Raw genomic sequence first — 14,072 nt, forward strand, 5'->3', positions numbered from 1 at the left:
CATATTGCTAAATGTAACTAAATTTGCAATGTTGTGGATCATCCAGGAGGCAAATTATTGTCAACAAAAAGAAACAAAAAATAAGCACTGGAAGCACATAGCAAGTCATGTTTGGAGAAATAGAACATAGATCAGTCCAGCACAGTACAGGCCCTCTAGCCCTCGATGTTGCCCTGAACTTTTATCCTACTCTAAGATCAAACTAACCTACATATCCTCCATTTTATTATCATCCATGTGCCTCCCCAAGAGTCACTTAAATGACCCTAAAGTATCTGACTCTACTACTACTGCTGGTAGTGCATTCCACCCACCCACCACTCTCTGTGTAAAGAATCTATCTCTGACATTCAAACATTCCTTCAATCACCTTAAAATTATGCCCCCTCATGTTAGACGTTTCCACTCTGGGAAAAAGTCTCTGCCTATCCATTCTATCTATGCCTCTCATCATCTTGTACACCTCTATCAAGTCACCTCTCATCCTTCATCACTCCAATGAGAAAAGTCCTAGACCCCTCAACCTTTCTTCAGAAGACATGTCCTCCAGTCCAGGCAGCATCCTGGTAAATCTCCTCTGCACTCTCTCTAAAGCTTCCACATCCTTCCTATAATAAGGTGACCAAAACTGAACACAATATTCCAAGTGTGGTCTAACTAGGGCTTCATAGAGCTGCAGCATAACCTCATAGCTCTTAAAGTCAATCGCCCTGCTAATGAAAGTCAACACACCATATGCCTTCTTAACCACCTAATCAACTTGGTTGGCTACTTAGAAGGATCTATGGACGTGACCCCAAGATCCCTCTGTTCCTCCACACTGCCAAGAATCCTGCCTTTAATCCTGTATTCTGCATTCAAATTTGACCTTCCAAAATGAATCACTTAACACTTTTCCAAGTTGAATTCCATCTGCCACTTCTCAGCCCAGCTCTGCTGCTCTCCTGCTCCTTGGATGCTGCCTGACCTGCAGCTCTGCATCTTGTCAATATCCCATTGCAACTTACAACAGCCCTCCACACTATCCACAACTCTACCAACCTACGTGTCATCAGCAAACTTACTAACATACCCTTCCACTCTCTCATACAAGTCATTCATAAAAATCACAAAGAGCCGAGGTTCCAGAACACTGAGTTCCAGCTCAATACTTCCCATCTACAACCACCCTCTGTCTTCTATGGGCCAGCCAATTGGTATCCAGACAACCAAATTTCCTATATCCCATGCCTCCTTACTTACTGAATAATTTATTTTCGTTCTGATTTCCAGCATTTGCAATACATTAATTTTGTTTTATTTTGAAGCAAAAAATACCGCATTGTAGTCTAAGGTTTTGTAAAATCCATGGAGACAGCATATCTTACCTGTTAAAGTATCATACATTAAGCCACCTGGGGGCAAGAGGCAAGTGAATGAAGGTATGAGGAAAGGGATTGAAGATCGTTTACACTGATTGATCAAGTGCAGAAGATGTGGGTATTTTTTCGGGTCACCTGAAGAGTGGGTAATACAGATTCCACATTAAAACCATGGTTAAAATTTGCATATAAATATGTTTGAAGTATTACATACATGTTTGTTTTACTCAATTTAATCAAAATATCTGAAAGCAGTGTTTTATTTTTTGATTCAAAGTTAAATAAACCCCCAATGCCTTCTGTTCGGATCGACAATCTGGCAGTCTGATATCAGTTTTGATCCAGAAAAGCTTCATCTGGTGACCTGCTCTCTGTGTCACTGGCACTCTAAGCCAATTACTCAGAAACTACAAGAAGACATGCTGGATTGTAGCGTTGATACTTCCTACAGGGAACCAGTCTCCTACTCCATGACATTTTTTGAATCTCCCACCTACCTATTCCTGTTCAGAGTTTTCTTTTTCTGAACCATTTTCTCACTTTTTATTTCCTTAACCTCCTGGGATTAAATGTCATTGTTGTTCTAGTGATCAAACACTAAGATTAGGTTTCTGTCATTGTTCTATTACTAGCCCTAGGAGGCACTGTCTTCATTGCTGAAATCAGACACATTTTGATGAAGCTTTTCATTTTGCACTCATCAGGATAATTCACAAGAATACCAATTCAAGAGGGAAAAATAACATTTACTTTGCATGAGCAGACAATGCTGATTGGTTGGAAAGTGCACTTTGATTGGTAGAGGCAATGCTTTGGAGAGTCCACCAATTAATGATGATTGACAGTTAACTGCCAAGCTTTGTTTGAAATATAAACAAATATTTAAACAGGCAGTTGACTCTGATTGGTCAGGGAATTGGTTGTCATTTGTTTTGTTAAGGAGGAGAAAGTGAGGACTGCAGATGCTGGAGATCAGAGCTGAAAAATGTGTTGCTGGAAAAGCGCAGCAGGTCAGGCAGCATCAAAGGAGCAGGAGAATTGATGTTTCAGGCATTAGCCCTTCTTCAGGAATGAGGAGGGTGTGCTAAGCAGGCTAAGAGGAGGGACTTGGGAGAGGGGCATTGGGAATGCGATAGGTGGAAGGAGGTTAAGGTGAGGGTGATAGGCCAGAGAGGGGTTGGGGGCAGAGAGGTTGGGAAGAAGATTGCAGGTCAAGAAGGCGGTGCTGAGTCCGAGGGCTGGGACTGAGAAAAGGTGGGGGGGAGTGGAAATGAGGAAGCTGGAGAAATTTGCATTCATCCCTTGTGGTTGGAGGGTTCCTAGGCGGAAGATGAGGCGCTCTTCCTCTAGGCGTCGTGTTGCCATGGTCTGGCGATGGAGGAGGCCAAGGATCTGCATGTCCTTGGCGGAGTGGGAGGGGGAGTTAGTGTTCAGCGACAGGGCGGTTGGGTTGGTTGGTGTGGTGTCCCAGAGGTGTTCTCTGAAACATTCCGCAAGTAGGTGGCCTGTCTCCCCAATATAGAGGAGGCCACATCGGGTGCAGCGGATGCAGTAAATGATGTGTGTGGAGGTACAGGTGAATTTGTGATGGATATGGAAGGATCCCTTGGGGCCTTGGAGAGAAGTGAGGTGTGGGCGCAAGTTTTGCATTTCTTACGGTTGCAGGGGAAGGTGCCAGGAGTTGAGGTTGGGTTGGTGGGGAGGTGAGGACCTGACGAGGGAGTCGCGGAGGGAGTGGTCTTTCCAGAACACTGATAGGGGAGGGGAGGGAAATATATCCTTGGTGGTGGGGTCTGTTTGGAGGTGGCAGAAATGACTTGTTTTGTTAAGTTGAAACAGGTTGTCAGTGGGAATGGAGGCTGGTACAATTACAATATTTGAAATGCATCTGGATAGGTAGATGAATAGGAGGGGTTTAGAGGGATATAGGCCTAGTGTTGGCAAATGGGACTAGTTAGGATATATCTGGTTGGCATGGACGAGTTGGACTCTAATTCTTCACACATTCAGGATTATTCTGCAAGTGCTGTCCAATTTTAAAACAGCATCTAATTGGGTACAGTCATTACCTTGCTTGTTGCGAACAGCCAAAGGGATATGCCATTTGATATGATATGCCAATCTTTGGTATATATGGCTTACATACCCAGCGTCATAACAGCACTGAAATTCATATACCACATTCGTGTAGGTTCCAAAGACTAGCGGGTTGTATCAAATAACAAGTCCATTTAGTTGTTCACAATCAGCAAAGTATTAACCAATTTCAACCAGAACGCGCATGCTAAACTTGTAACATAATATTCAATAGATGTGATTCTGCATTTGCTTGATACCTGACAGTGTGTTAACAGCCAATCTAGAATAGTCAGTCAGGGTCACAATGTGTCTAACCCTAAATTAAATCCTAACCTAGTATGTACTAGAAACTGCATTTATTAATGTATAGGGTCCAGTTTTTGCACACAGCAAGAACATATATTGTGTTCATTTCAATTTAACAAAATAGATTACAACCATTCATTGAAACACTTTTCAGTGTAATGCCCTGACAAGCCAGTCTGGTTAAATTTTAAACAAAACCTGGCAACTTCATTAAACCAAAGCAATGCCTCTAACAATTATAGTCTGCTTGCCAACCAATCAGCACTCTCCCATCATTAAGTAAAAACATTGCTTTTCACACTGAACTGGCATTTTTTTTTTAATTGTCCTGATGAGTGTGGGATGGAAAGTTCCAAAACATGTGTCTGTTTTTAGCTATGCCTTAGTTCTGTACTACCAAAAAACGAATTCCTTTTATCCCTGTGAAAAAAGAAGCCTCTTCCTTTCATGACCTTCTGGTGTTTTCATTTTCAATTTTGTCCTCTTCTGTCCTTAAGGCACTCACTCACACTTGTGTGAGCGGCTAGAAAGGTGTGCAATTTCCAGTTTGTGTTGCTGATCAATTTATCGAGCTGCTGTTTGGCTGAATACACTGTGGGCCCAGCTAGCACCAACAAATGCTGTACAGTCCAGGAATCTAACAATATATCCCCCATATTCCCCAATGCATTTATCCACTAAGGCACTTTCTAACTCAATAGCCTGACTGAAATTCATTATACACTACACAGAAACTCATTATCCCCTATAATATGGAACAGCCGAATGAATTTAAAATGTTGCTTTTAGTATATTTACTACCTGCTCAATGCTAGGATAAACATCATAAAGTAACTGTATTTTTAAATTCACTCTTAGGATGTAGGGGTCACTGGTTAGGCCTGCATTTATTGAACATCCTGAAATATTTTTGAGAAGGTGGTCTTATTTTTGTTAACCACAGGTATTAAGGGATATGTACCAAAGACAGATACATGGAGTCAGGGCACAGATCAGCCTTGATCTCATTCAATGGTTGAACAGGCTTGAGGGGCTGAATGACGTACTCAGGTTCATATGGTCCTATCGATTCTTCTTTAACCACTGCAGCCCATTGGCAGTATATATGCCACAGTGCTGCTGAAAAGAGGATTGTGCTGTGAAATAACTGAATAGAGGCTGGTATCCCATCGCCATGTTACCCTTTATTTACATATGCACAGGCTCTGACCAGCCACCTCAAAGCCAGTCTCCAGAGAAAGGAGACTCTGAATCGCTTGTTTATATCTGTCAGCCAGTGCTCCCTAATTAGCCCAGGTTAACAACTCCAATAAGGGATCTCATACTTGATGCAATCACTACATGTTGTATTTAACACCCTGTATGTTTGTTACACTTCCATCCGTACCTGGAGCCACTGGTTTGTCCTCTGCAATGATCTGCTGTAATCGACCAAGAAGTTGTGAAGCTAGCTGACAAGGATCCTGAAGCAAGACTCGTTTGGATAGCTGGATTGCTTCATTCAGTATGTTCAAGTCACCAACCTTCCTGTTTAAAAAATATAAAAAGATTTTTAAACAGACTTCCCCTTTCTTTATTTTAATTGGACATTATCCAGCCTTTATGTGGAGCCGCAGAAAATGGGGGAGATACTAAACGAGTATTTTGCATCAGTATCCAATGTGGAAAAGGATATGGAAGATATAGACTGTAGGGAAATAGATGGTGATCTTGCAAAATGTCCAGATTACAGAGGAGGAAGTGCTGGATGTCTTGAAACGGTTAAAGGTGGATAAATCCCCAGGACCTGATCAGGTGTACCCTAGAACTCTGTAGGAAGCTAGAGAAGTGATTGCTGGGCCTCTTGCAGAGATATTTGTTTGTCACAGATATTTTATTGATAGTCACAGATGAGGTGCCAAAAGACTGGAGGTTGGGTAACATGGTGCCACTGTTTAAGAAGGGCGGTAAGCACAAGCCAGGGAACTATAGACCAGTGAGCCTGATGTCAGTAGTGGGCAAGTTGTTGGAGAGAATCCTGAGGGACAGGATGTACTGATTAGGGACTGATTAGGGATAGTCAACATGGCTTTGTGCATGGGAAATCATGTCTTAGAAACTTGATTGAGTTTTTTGAAGAAGTAACAAAGAGGATTGATGAGGCAAAGTGGTAGATGTGATCTATATGGACTTTAGTAAGGCATTTGACAAGGTTCCCCATGGGAGACTGATTAGCAAGGTTAGATCTCATGGAATACAGGGAGAACTCGCCATTTGGATACAGAAGTGGTTCAAAGGTAGAAGACAGAGGGTGCTGGTGGAGGGTTGTTTTTCAGACTGGAGACCTGTGACCAGTGGAGTGCCACAAGGATCGGTGCTGGGTCCTCTACTTTTTGTCATTTACATAATTGATTTGGATGCAAGCATAAGAGGTACAGTTAGTAAGTTTGCAGATGACACCAAAATTGGAGATGTAGTGGACAGCAAAGAGGGTTGCCTCAGATTACAACAGGATCTTGACCAGATGGGCCAATAGGCTGAGAAGTGGCAGATGGAGTTTAATTCTGATAAATACGAGGTGCTGCATTTTGGGAAAGCAAATCTTAGCAGGACTTATACACTTAATGGTAAGGTCCAAGGGAGTGTTGCAGAACAAAGAGACCTTGGAGTGCAGGTTCATAGCTCCTTGAAAGTGGAGTTGCAGGTAGATAAGATAGTGAAGAAGGCGTTTGGTATACTTTCCTTTATTGATCAGAGTATTGAGTATAGGAGTTTGGGAGGTCATGTTGTGGCTGTACAGGGCATTGGTTAGGCCACTGTTGGAATATTGCATGCAATTCTGATCTCCTTCCTATTGGAAAGATGTTGTGAAACTTGAAAGGGTTCAGAAAGATTTAGAAGGATGTTGCCAGGGTTGGAGGATTTGAACTATAGGGAGAGGCTGAACAGGCTGGGGCTGTTTTCCCTGGAGCGTCGGAGGTTGAGGAGTGACCTTATAGAGGTTTACAAAATTATGAGGGGCATGGAGAGGGTAAATAGGCAAAGTCTTTTTCCTGGGGTAGGGGAGTCCCGAACTAGAAGGCATAGGTCTAGGATGAGAGAGGAAAGATATAAAAGAGACCTACGGGGCAACTTTTTCACACAGAGTGTGGTACATGTATGGAATGAGCTGCCAGAGGAAGTGGTGGAGGCTGGTACAATTACAACATTTAAGAGGCATTTGGATGGGTATATGAATAGGAAGGGTTTGGAGGGATATGGGCCAGGTGCTGGCAGGTGAGACTGGATTGGGTTGGAATATCTGGTCGGCATGGACGGGTTGGACCGAAGGGTCTGTTTCCATGCTGTACATATCTATGACATCTCTATGAGTAGGATCTTCTAGAAAGCAGTGTAAATATTTTGCAAATTTATTTTAAATCATATTTTGTATTAAGATGTGAACTAATTCATGTAATAGATATCTACAGTCATCAAACATAAGGCAGCATATTAAGGGGTTAGATGTGACAGTCAAGCAAGAATGAAGAATCTCTACAGTTTCCCAGATGGTAAACTACAACTTTCAGTCCGCCTGTATGTAAAGGCAGGAAGCACAGCAAGGCACATCGCCAAGGAGGGAAATGAAACAATCAGAAGGTGACATGCTTCCCATTGCTCACCAACCAGCCACCACTGGCATTTGCCTCAGAAGATGTTGTACTGGGTTTTTCAGGGGTGGATGAAAAAATCTAACACAGGTAGAAATTAATCGCAAAATGTGTGAGATACAAGATAAGGATTCAACTATAATTCAATAAAGATGAAAACCCCTGACAGGTACCATGAAACCTACAAATCTTAGCAGGACTTATACACTTAATGGTAAGGTCCTAGGGAGTGTTGCTGAACAAAGAGACCTTGGAGTGCAGGTTCATAGCTCCTTGAAAGTGGAGTCACAGGTAGATAGAATAGTGAAGAAGGCGTTTGGTATGCTTTTCTTTATTGGTTAGAGTATTGAGTACAGGAGTTGGGAGGTCATGTTGCAGCTGCATTGGTTAGGCCATTGTTGAAATATTGCGTGCAATTCTGGTCTCCTTCCTATCGAAAAGATGTTGTGAAACTTGAAAGGGTTCAGAAAAGATTTACAAGGATGTTGCCAGGGTTCGAGGATTTGAGCCATAAGGAGAGGCTGAACAGGCTGGGGCTGTTTTCCCTGGAGTGTCGGAGGCTGAGGGGTGACCTGATAGAGGTTTACAAAATTATGAGGGGCATGGATAGGATAAATAGACAAAGTCTTTTCCCTGGGGTTGGGGAGTCCAGAACTAGAGGGCATAGGTTTAGGGTGAGAGGGGAAAGATATAAAAGAGACCTAAGGGGCAACATTTTCACACAGAGGGTGGAACATGTATGGAATGAGCTGCCAGAGGAAGTGGTGGAGGCTGGTACAATTGCAACATTTAAGAGGCATTTGGATGGGTATATGAATAGGAAGGGTTTGGAGGGATATGGGCTGGGTGCTGGCAAGTGGGACTAGATTGGGTTGGGATATCTTGGCATGGACGGGTTGGACCGAAGGGTCTGTTTCCATGTTGTACATCTCTATGACTCAATGACTATGTAAGAAAAAGTGCCAAGATTAATTGTAGAATGCTTACTGTTGCCATAGCTAAGAATAACTAGGTGACAGCATATCACTGACCAGACATGAAACTTCCAGGGTCTGCATTAATGAACTGATAGGGAACCCGAAAGCTTTTCTCAAAAGGTGAGCCAGAGCAAACTTAGGTATAATTCAAGCGAGTGAAATTATATAGATTTCTATAAAATTGTAATAGATTTGAGCTATTGTTAAACTTAATGTAATTTGTTCTTTGCTCATTATAGCACATGCCACAGCCAAAAAATACAATAAATAACAGAAATTAACTTTAAGATGCACTTAATATTTTGAAGTATGCTATAAATTCAAAAAGGTAATTAAAACTTAGACAATATACTTTGTGCTTCAGACATTCTCTCAATTGTACCATTGAAATTTATTTGTGACTTCCCACTCCAGGAGCCACTGTAAATAAGGAAAAAATTCTTTCATTCATTATTGCAAATTTTAGAGGATGAAATCTTTATTCTGCTACTGCTAAATGCTCTTTAGAAAATTTAAAGTCAATTAACATAAATAACTTGTTAAGTTTGGAAGATTGATGCCAAGCACACAGAACTGAACCACTGCAATTGCACTGACAGAAATCAGACTTGTATTCTACTTTATATAAAAACAAAATGATTTGCCTCTGGTAATATTAACAAGTTCATTATTTGCAGTGTCAATGGGTAGCATTCTCACCTTGGAGATCAAAATTTACGTATCGCAGCGGTGATCCTATCTTTTGGCTGGAGCACAATGGGGAATCAAGGCACAGATATTCCCAGGAGACCTGTTGGCATTACCTCCCAAACAGGCAGGGTTCCTGGCTCCACCTGGGGAAATTTCCCATTGAAATATCCCAGACAGCGGTCAGCCAGAGGCCAGCAGCTTTCCAATACCTCCAGTGCTATTGAGAGATGTGGCATTTACATGCAATGGGGCCTACTCGAAGGATATTGTCACTGCAGCCCCCTGGGCCAAGAGGAATGAGGTGAGATCACCGGAGTCAGGCATGGAAGCCCCAGTGAGGGAGGGAAGTTGGGTCATTGTCAAGGGAACATAGTGTCTTCCCCCAGGTCTCTTATTTGCCCATGGCAGGTCCTTTCATTGGGCTAAGAATGCCCAAAGAGTGACCCCACTGAAACTAGGCCTTAGGCTTAGTGCTGCCAGGATTTACTTGGTGAATTGTTCACTGTTCAGATGACAAGCCCTACCATCTGCTGCTGTTTGAATACCAGTGGCAGTAGGATAAAGACTTTAAGTTGCCACTTCAAAGCCTCAATTGGCTTTTTCTGACCCCTTCATCTTGTTGAAGGGTATGGGGCAGGTGATGGAGAAGGGTTGATGGTTAGGAAGGCAATAGGATGTCCACACTTTACCTCCCCACCATCTCCCCCTTCTCTCATATATCCACCCATCCAAATCTCCAAGGGACCATTAAAATCCACTTAATCTTTATAGGTGTGTACATAATAATATTTTAGCATATTTTAACACTGCCAAGGAAATCCATGTGCTGAGTTGGCCAACTGATTCTGTTGTGAGATACAATGGATAACTAGTATTGAATAGATGTGGAGGGAGTCAAATTACACATTGAACAAATCATTCACCTTGACAGATTCAGTGTGAGAGTAGGAAGCTTTCAATTTCCTAAGAGTTGCTAAACCATTTTCAATGGATGAAGTGGGATGAAGCTGAAACTAATTAAATATTTGTTTTGGAAAATTCATTGTTTGGAGTCCTTAGAATTTTTATATGTTTATTGGATGCGGGAGTCATTGGCTAGTCCAGCATTTATTGTCCATTTCTAATTGCCCAAAGGGAAGAGTTAGCCACATTGCTGTGGGTCTAGAGTCACATGTGGAACCAGAACAGGTAAGGAGGGCAAATTTCATTCCCTCAAGGGCACCAAATTCTGAGGGCAAAATATGCATCAGGATTGCAATGCCTGGTCTCGATGTAGACAAAGCATAAACTTCATGCCAGCATCTGATTTAAATGATGGTATAGCAACCAAGAGTGACTGCAGGCCTCTGCAGAGGGCGTCACTTAAAACCAAACTGTGCTGCTTAAAGCCAGCCTGAACACTCCAAAGGTTTGGGAGCATTGGGTTTGCATTCTGATGGAAGGTATGTGGAAATATTTGTGGAAGAAGATCACAGCAAGACAAAAGAGTGAATTATGGTGCAGAGGTAAAACAATACATTCCAATGTTCTCAGACACAACATTACAGACACTAATGCAGGAGGTAACCAGGAGCAAAGATGATGTCTGTCCACAATAGGCCAGAAGCTCCTTTGACAAACTCCAAGGTGACAGTGGGAGCTCTTAGTCACCGGAGTCAAGGTGAACAAGTATTACCATAAGGTCCTGGATGCAATGCCAAAATAAGTTAAAGATTTAAGTTAAAGACATGTGATCAAGGTCAGGAATTTCACCTTCAAATGTCATTCCAGCCAATGGATCATGAGTCTCAGGCATTGTTTATTTTTCTTTATTATTTTATAGGAGATGGGCACCAGCTATTGTTGTCCATACTGGATTGCCCTTGAACTGAGTGGCTTGCTAGAACATTTGAGGGAGCCATTAAGAGTCAGTAACATTTCTATAGATCTGCAGTCACATGTAGGCCAGACCAGGTAATGACAGCAGATGTCTTTCACTAAAGGGGTCTGTTGAACTACATCAATTGATAGTTCTATCACATCATTACTGAGACCAACTTTCAATTCCAGATTTGTTGACTGAATCTAAATTTCCGGGTGGGATTTACACTCGTGCCCCATAAGCATTTGTCTGAGCCTCAGTATTACTAGTCTTGTGACACTGGCATGACACCATCATTTTCCCCAATTAGATTTCCTAACATTTAGCAATAATATAAATGACATTATACTGGCAAAGTTAAAAGATGTTGTGACAAAATATTCTTTCAGATTCACAGCCAGCAGGTATACAGAGAAAGGAAGGGGTTATGACAAAATATATTCAAAAAAGTATATCCAATCAGTATGGAGTGACTGTTCACTCCAATGGGACATCATAAATTCCTGTCCCTATAGATAAGTATGTTCATGAGAAAGAATCATCAAAGTTCATATAATGGAAGCTACACATTACGTCCTCTGTGAGAACGTTACAGGTAACACTTGATGTCACATACGTTTGAGGTTGACTTACCTTGAATGGAATTCATCACCTTACCTCTCTAGCAGCATTGTTGTTTTGAGATCTTCTTCCACACTGACAATGGATAAACCCCAGGCTTTATGTAACAGAAACTCAAAATTAAAAAGACAGTCAGCTATCAGGGTCGATACTTGATTCGACCTCAGCAGATGGTAAGGAATTCCATTCAACTTTCGTAGATTAAACACGTGGTTTACTTCAGAATCCTTTTTGAGCACCCAAGCCAGAGGTTGACTGTTTCGCTCCTCTTGCTGGCTATGGTTGTTTGATTCTCCTGGGACAATTGGTTTTCCAAAAAAATAGTTTGCTATGGTCATGTGTAAAGATAGTTGGGCATCATTGGATAAGTAGTACCTCTTCAAGCAATTAAGTTTCAGTGCTGAATGAGACCAGTTAAATGTATAAGTGTTGTCTGTCCTGCACTCTGCTATGTGAATGTTCAAGTCTCTTAGAAGTTTCATCCAAAGTACCAGAGGGAACTTGGAAATTGAGATATTTTGGAACTGCTGGATCTCCTGCATGACCACCCGGTCCGAAGATAGCAGATCAGTCATTTCATCCAATGTGATGCCATTTCTTGACAGTGTCAGCAAACCTGCTACTTTCTTCACAAGCTCTACTCCATGTTCCTTCTCCATTCTACTAAGAATGGCTGAATACAACTGTTGTAGGCTTTGGGGCAGAAAAATATCTGAGACTGGGATGTAGGATTGCCAGTTGAGGGACTCTCTGTATGCACACTGGAGATAAAGAGGGGTAGGACAAGCAGAGCAGCCTTCCAGCAGTAAATGCAGCTGGTCAGCTGCAAGTCTTCGATGGTCTTTGTCTAACCAATGACTGATAATTTTCTCTATTTCGGTGGAGCTAAGTGGTGGTACATGAAGAATATTCCCATGTTCCTTCAACTTCTGTTAAAAGAGTTGAGACTTTATGATATAACTGCTTCACTCCTTTCTTCATTGGTAAAAACATTTTTATCATCACATTCGTCTATGTTAATCATTGACAGGATGCAGTGAAATATCAAGACAAAGTGGATGGAATGCATAATTCAATGAAGACTGAGACTGTGATTAATAAAGTTTAAAGGATGCTGGGCTTTATAAATAGAGCATAAAAACAAAGAAGTGATGACAGACCTGTCTAAAAATCTGGTTTAGGTTTAACTGGCATTGTGTCCAATCTTGGACGTTGCACCAGAGAAAGAAAATGGAAGTTTTAGAGAGTGTACAGTTAAAAAAAAATCATGAGTCTTTAGTTCCTTATAGATAGATTGGCATAGCTGGGAATGTTCTCCAGAGAAGTGTGAAAAGGTATCTGATGGAGGTACTCAAAAGTGAGGGGCTTCTGGACAGATAAAGCAGAGGAACTGTTGGAGGCATTGACAACCATTGGACCCCAATTTGAGGTAGTAAAAACAGAAAATGCTGGATGTACACAGCAGAACCAGCAGCATGCTTACAAAGAGTTCACATTTATGGTTGACGATCTTTCATCAGAACTGGCAGAAGTTAGAGATCTAATCGATTTTGATTCTGAGTGAGGGGTAACAAGTAAAAGACAAAAGAAGATCTGTTACAGGGTGGGAGACAGGAAAGGTTGAGTGACATGGTGTTAGTCTTCCAGTGTCAAAGGGAATGGCGACAGGGCAAGACAAAAGAAGAAGCTAAATATGTGGTGAGAGCAGGTGTGTTGCTGAATGGAAACAAAAATAAGAGAAAAATTGAAACATGTGAAGAGAAGGAAACAAAATGAAGGGTAAAGTTTATGATCTGAAATTGCAGAACTTAAAAGCTGAGTCCCATTGGTGCCAAAGTGATAGGTTTTGTTCCTCAGACTTACATTGAGCTTCACTGGAACAGAGCAGGCCAGGGATGGAGATGTCAGCATTACTGCAAAGTGGAGAATTAGATTGACAGGCCTCAAGAAACTCAGAGTTAGGCTTGTAAATTAATGGAGGTGTTCACAAAGTGGCTGCCCAATCTGCATTTAATCTTTCCAATGTATAGGAGACTGCATTGAGAATAGCGAATACAGTGGACTACATTGAAAGAAATAAATATAAATTCTTGCTTTTGCTGTTGACTGGCGGGTCCAGGGATGGGGATGGGGAGGTAAAAGGTGTTATGGACTAGACCCTTTAAAGTATATTAAGAAGATAACCTTAATCCCAACTTCTTCTTATTTTTAAAGGCAAGTGTATTCCAGATGCAAGTTGATTGGTCAAACGACCAGGCTTGCAGCAAAACACATTTTACTATTACACTATAGTTAAAATATAAACAAAATAAAGAGTTTGAATAACTTAATTCTATGGGAAACTTAACAGAATAATATTTAACTACTAAACAGCATCTGTTCCGATATAGTAACATCCCATAAACATGTTCTTGGCAAAGGTAAGTTCAGTAAAATGGATTGTCTCACATGCAATTATAGCAGCAGGAAGAGAACAGCTCCACACCACCACCCCCCCCCCCCCCACCCCCAACACACACACACACACACACACACACACACACACACT

The 14,072-nt window shown here is 41.6% G+C and overlaps 1 protein-coding gene across 3 annotated transcripts in view; it reads right to left on the bottom strand.

The window, feature by feature from the left end:
* LOC140495709 (uncharacterized) overlaps window positions 1-14,072 on the bottom strand; it is a 109,788-nt gene that overhangs the window by 41,978 nt on the left and 53,738 nt on the right. For all 3 annotated transcript variants that reach the window (XM_072594728.1, XM_072594738.1, XM_072594717.1), the window contains 3 exons: window positions 11,561-12,453; window positions 5,134-5,273; window positions 1,368-1,496 (listed from right to left, as the gene is read on the bottom strand). In XM_072594728.1, the coding sequence (XP_072450829.1) occupies window positions 1,368-1,496; window positions 5,134-5,273; window positions 11,561-12,453 (1,162 nt within the window). The remainder of the gene's footprint in view (window positions 1-1,367; window positions 1,497-5,133; window positions 5,274-11,560; window positions 12,454-14,072) is intronic.

This window comes from Chiloscyllium punctatum, chromosome 2, assembly GCF_047496795.1.
Source record: "Chiloscyllium punctatum isolate Juve2018m chromosome 2, sChiPun1.3, whole genome shotgun sequence".
In the NCBI taxonomy this organism is placed as follows: domain Eukaryota; kingdom Metazoa; phylum Chordata; class Chondrichthyes; order Orectolobiformes; family Hemiscylliidae; genus Chiloscyllium; species Chiloscyllium punctatum.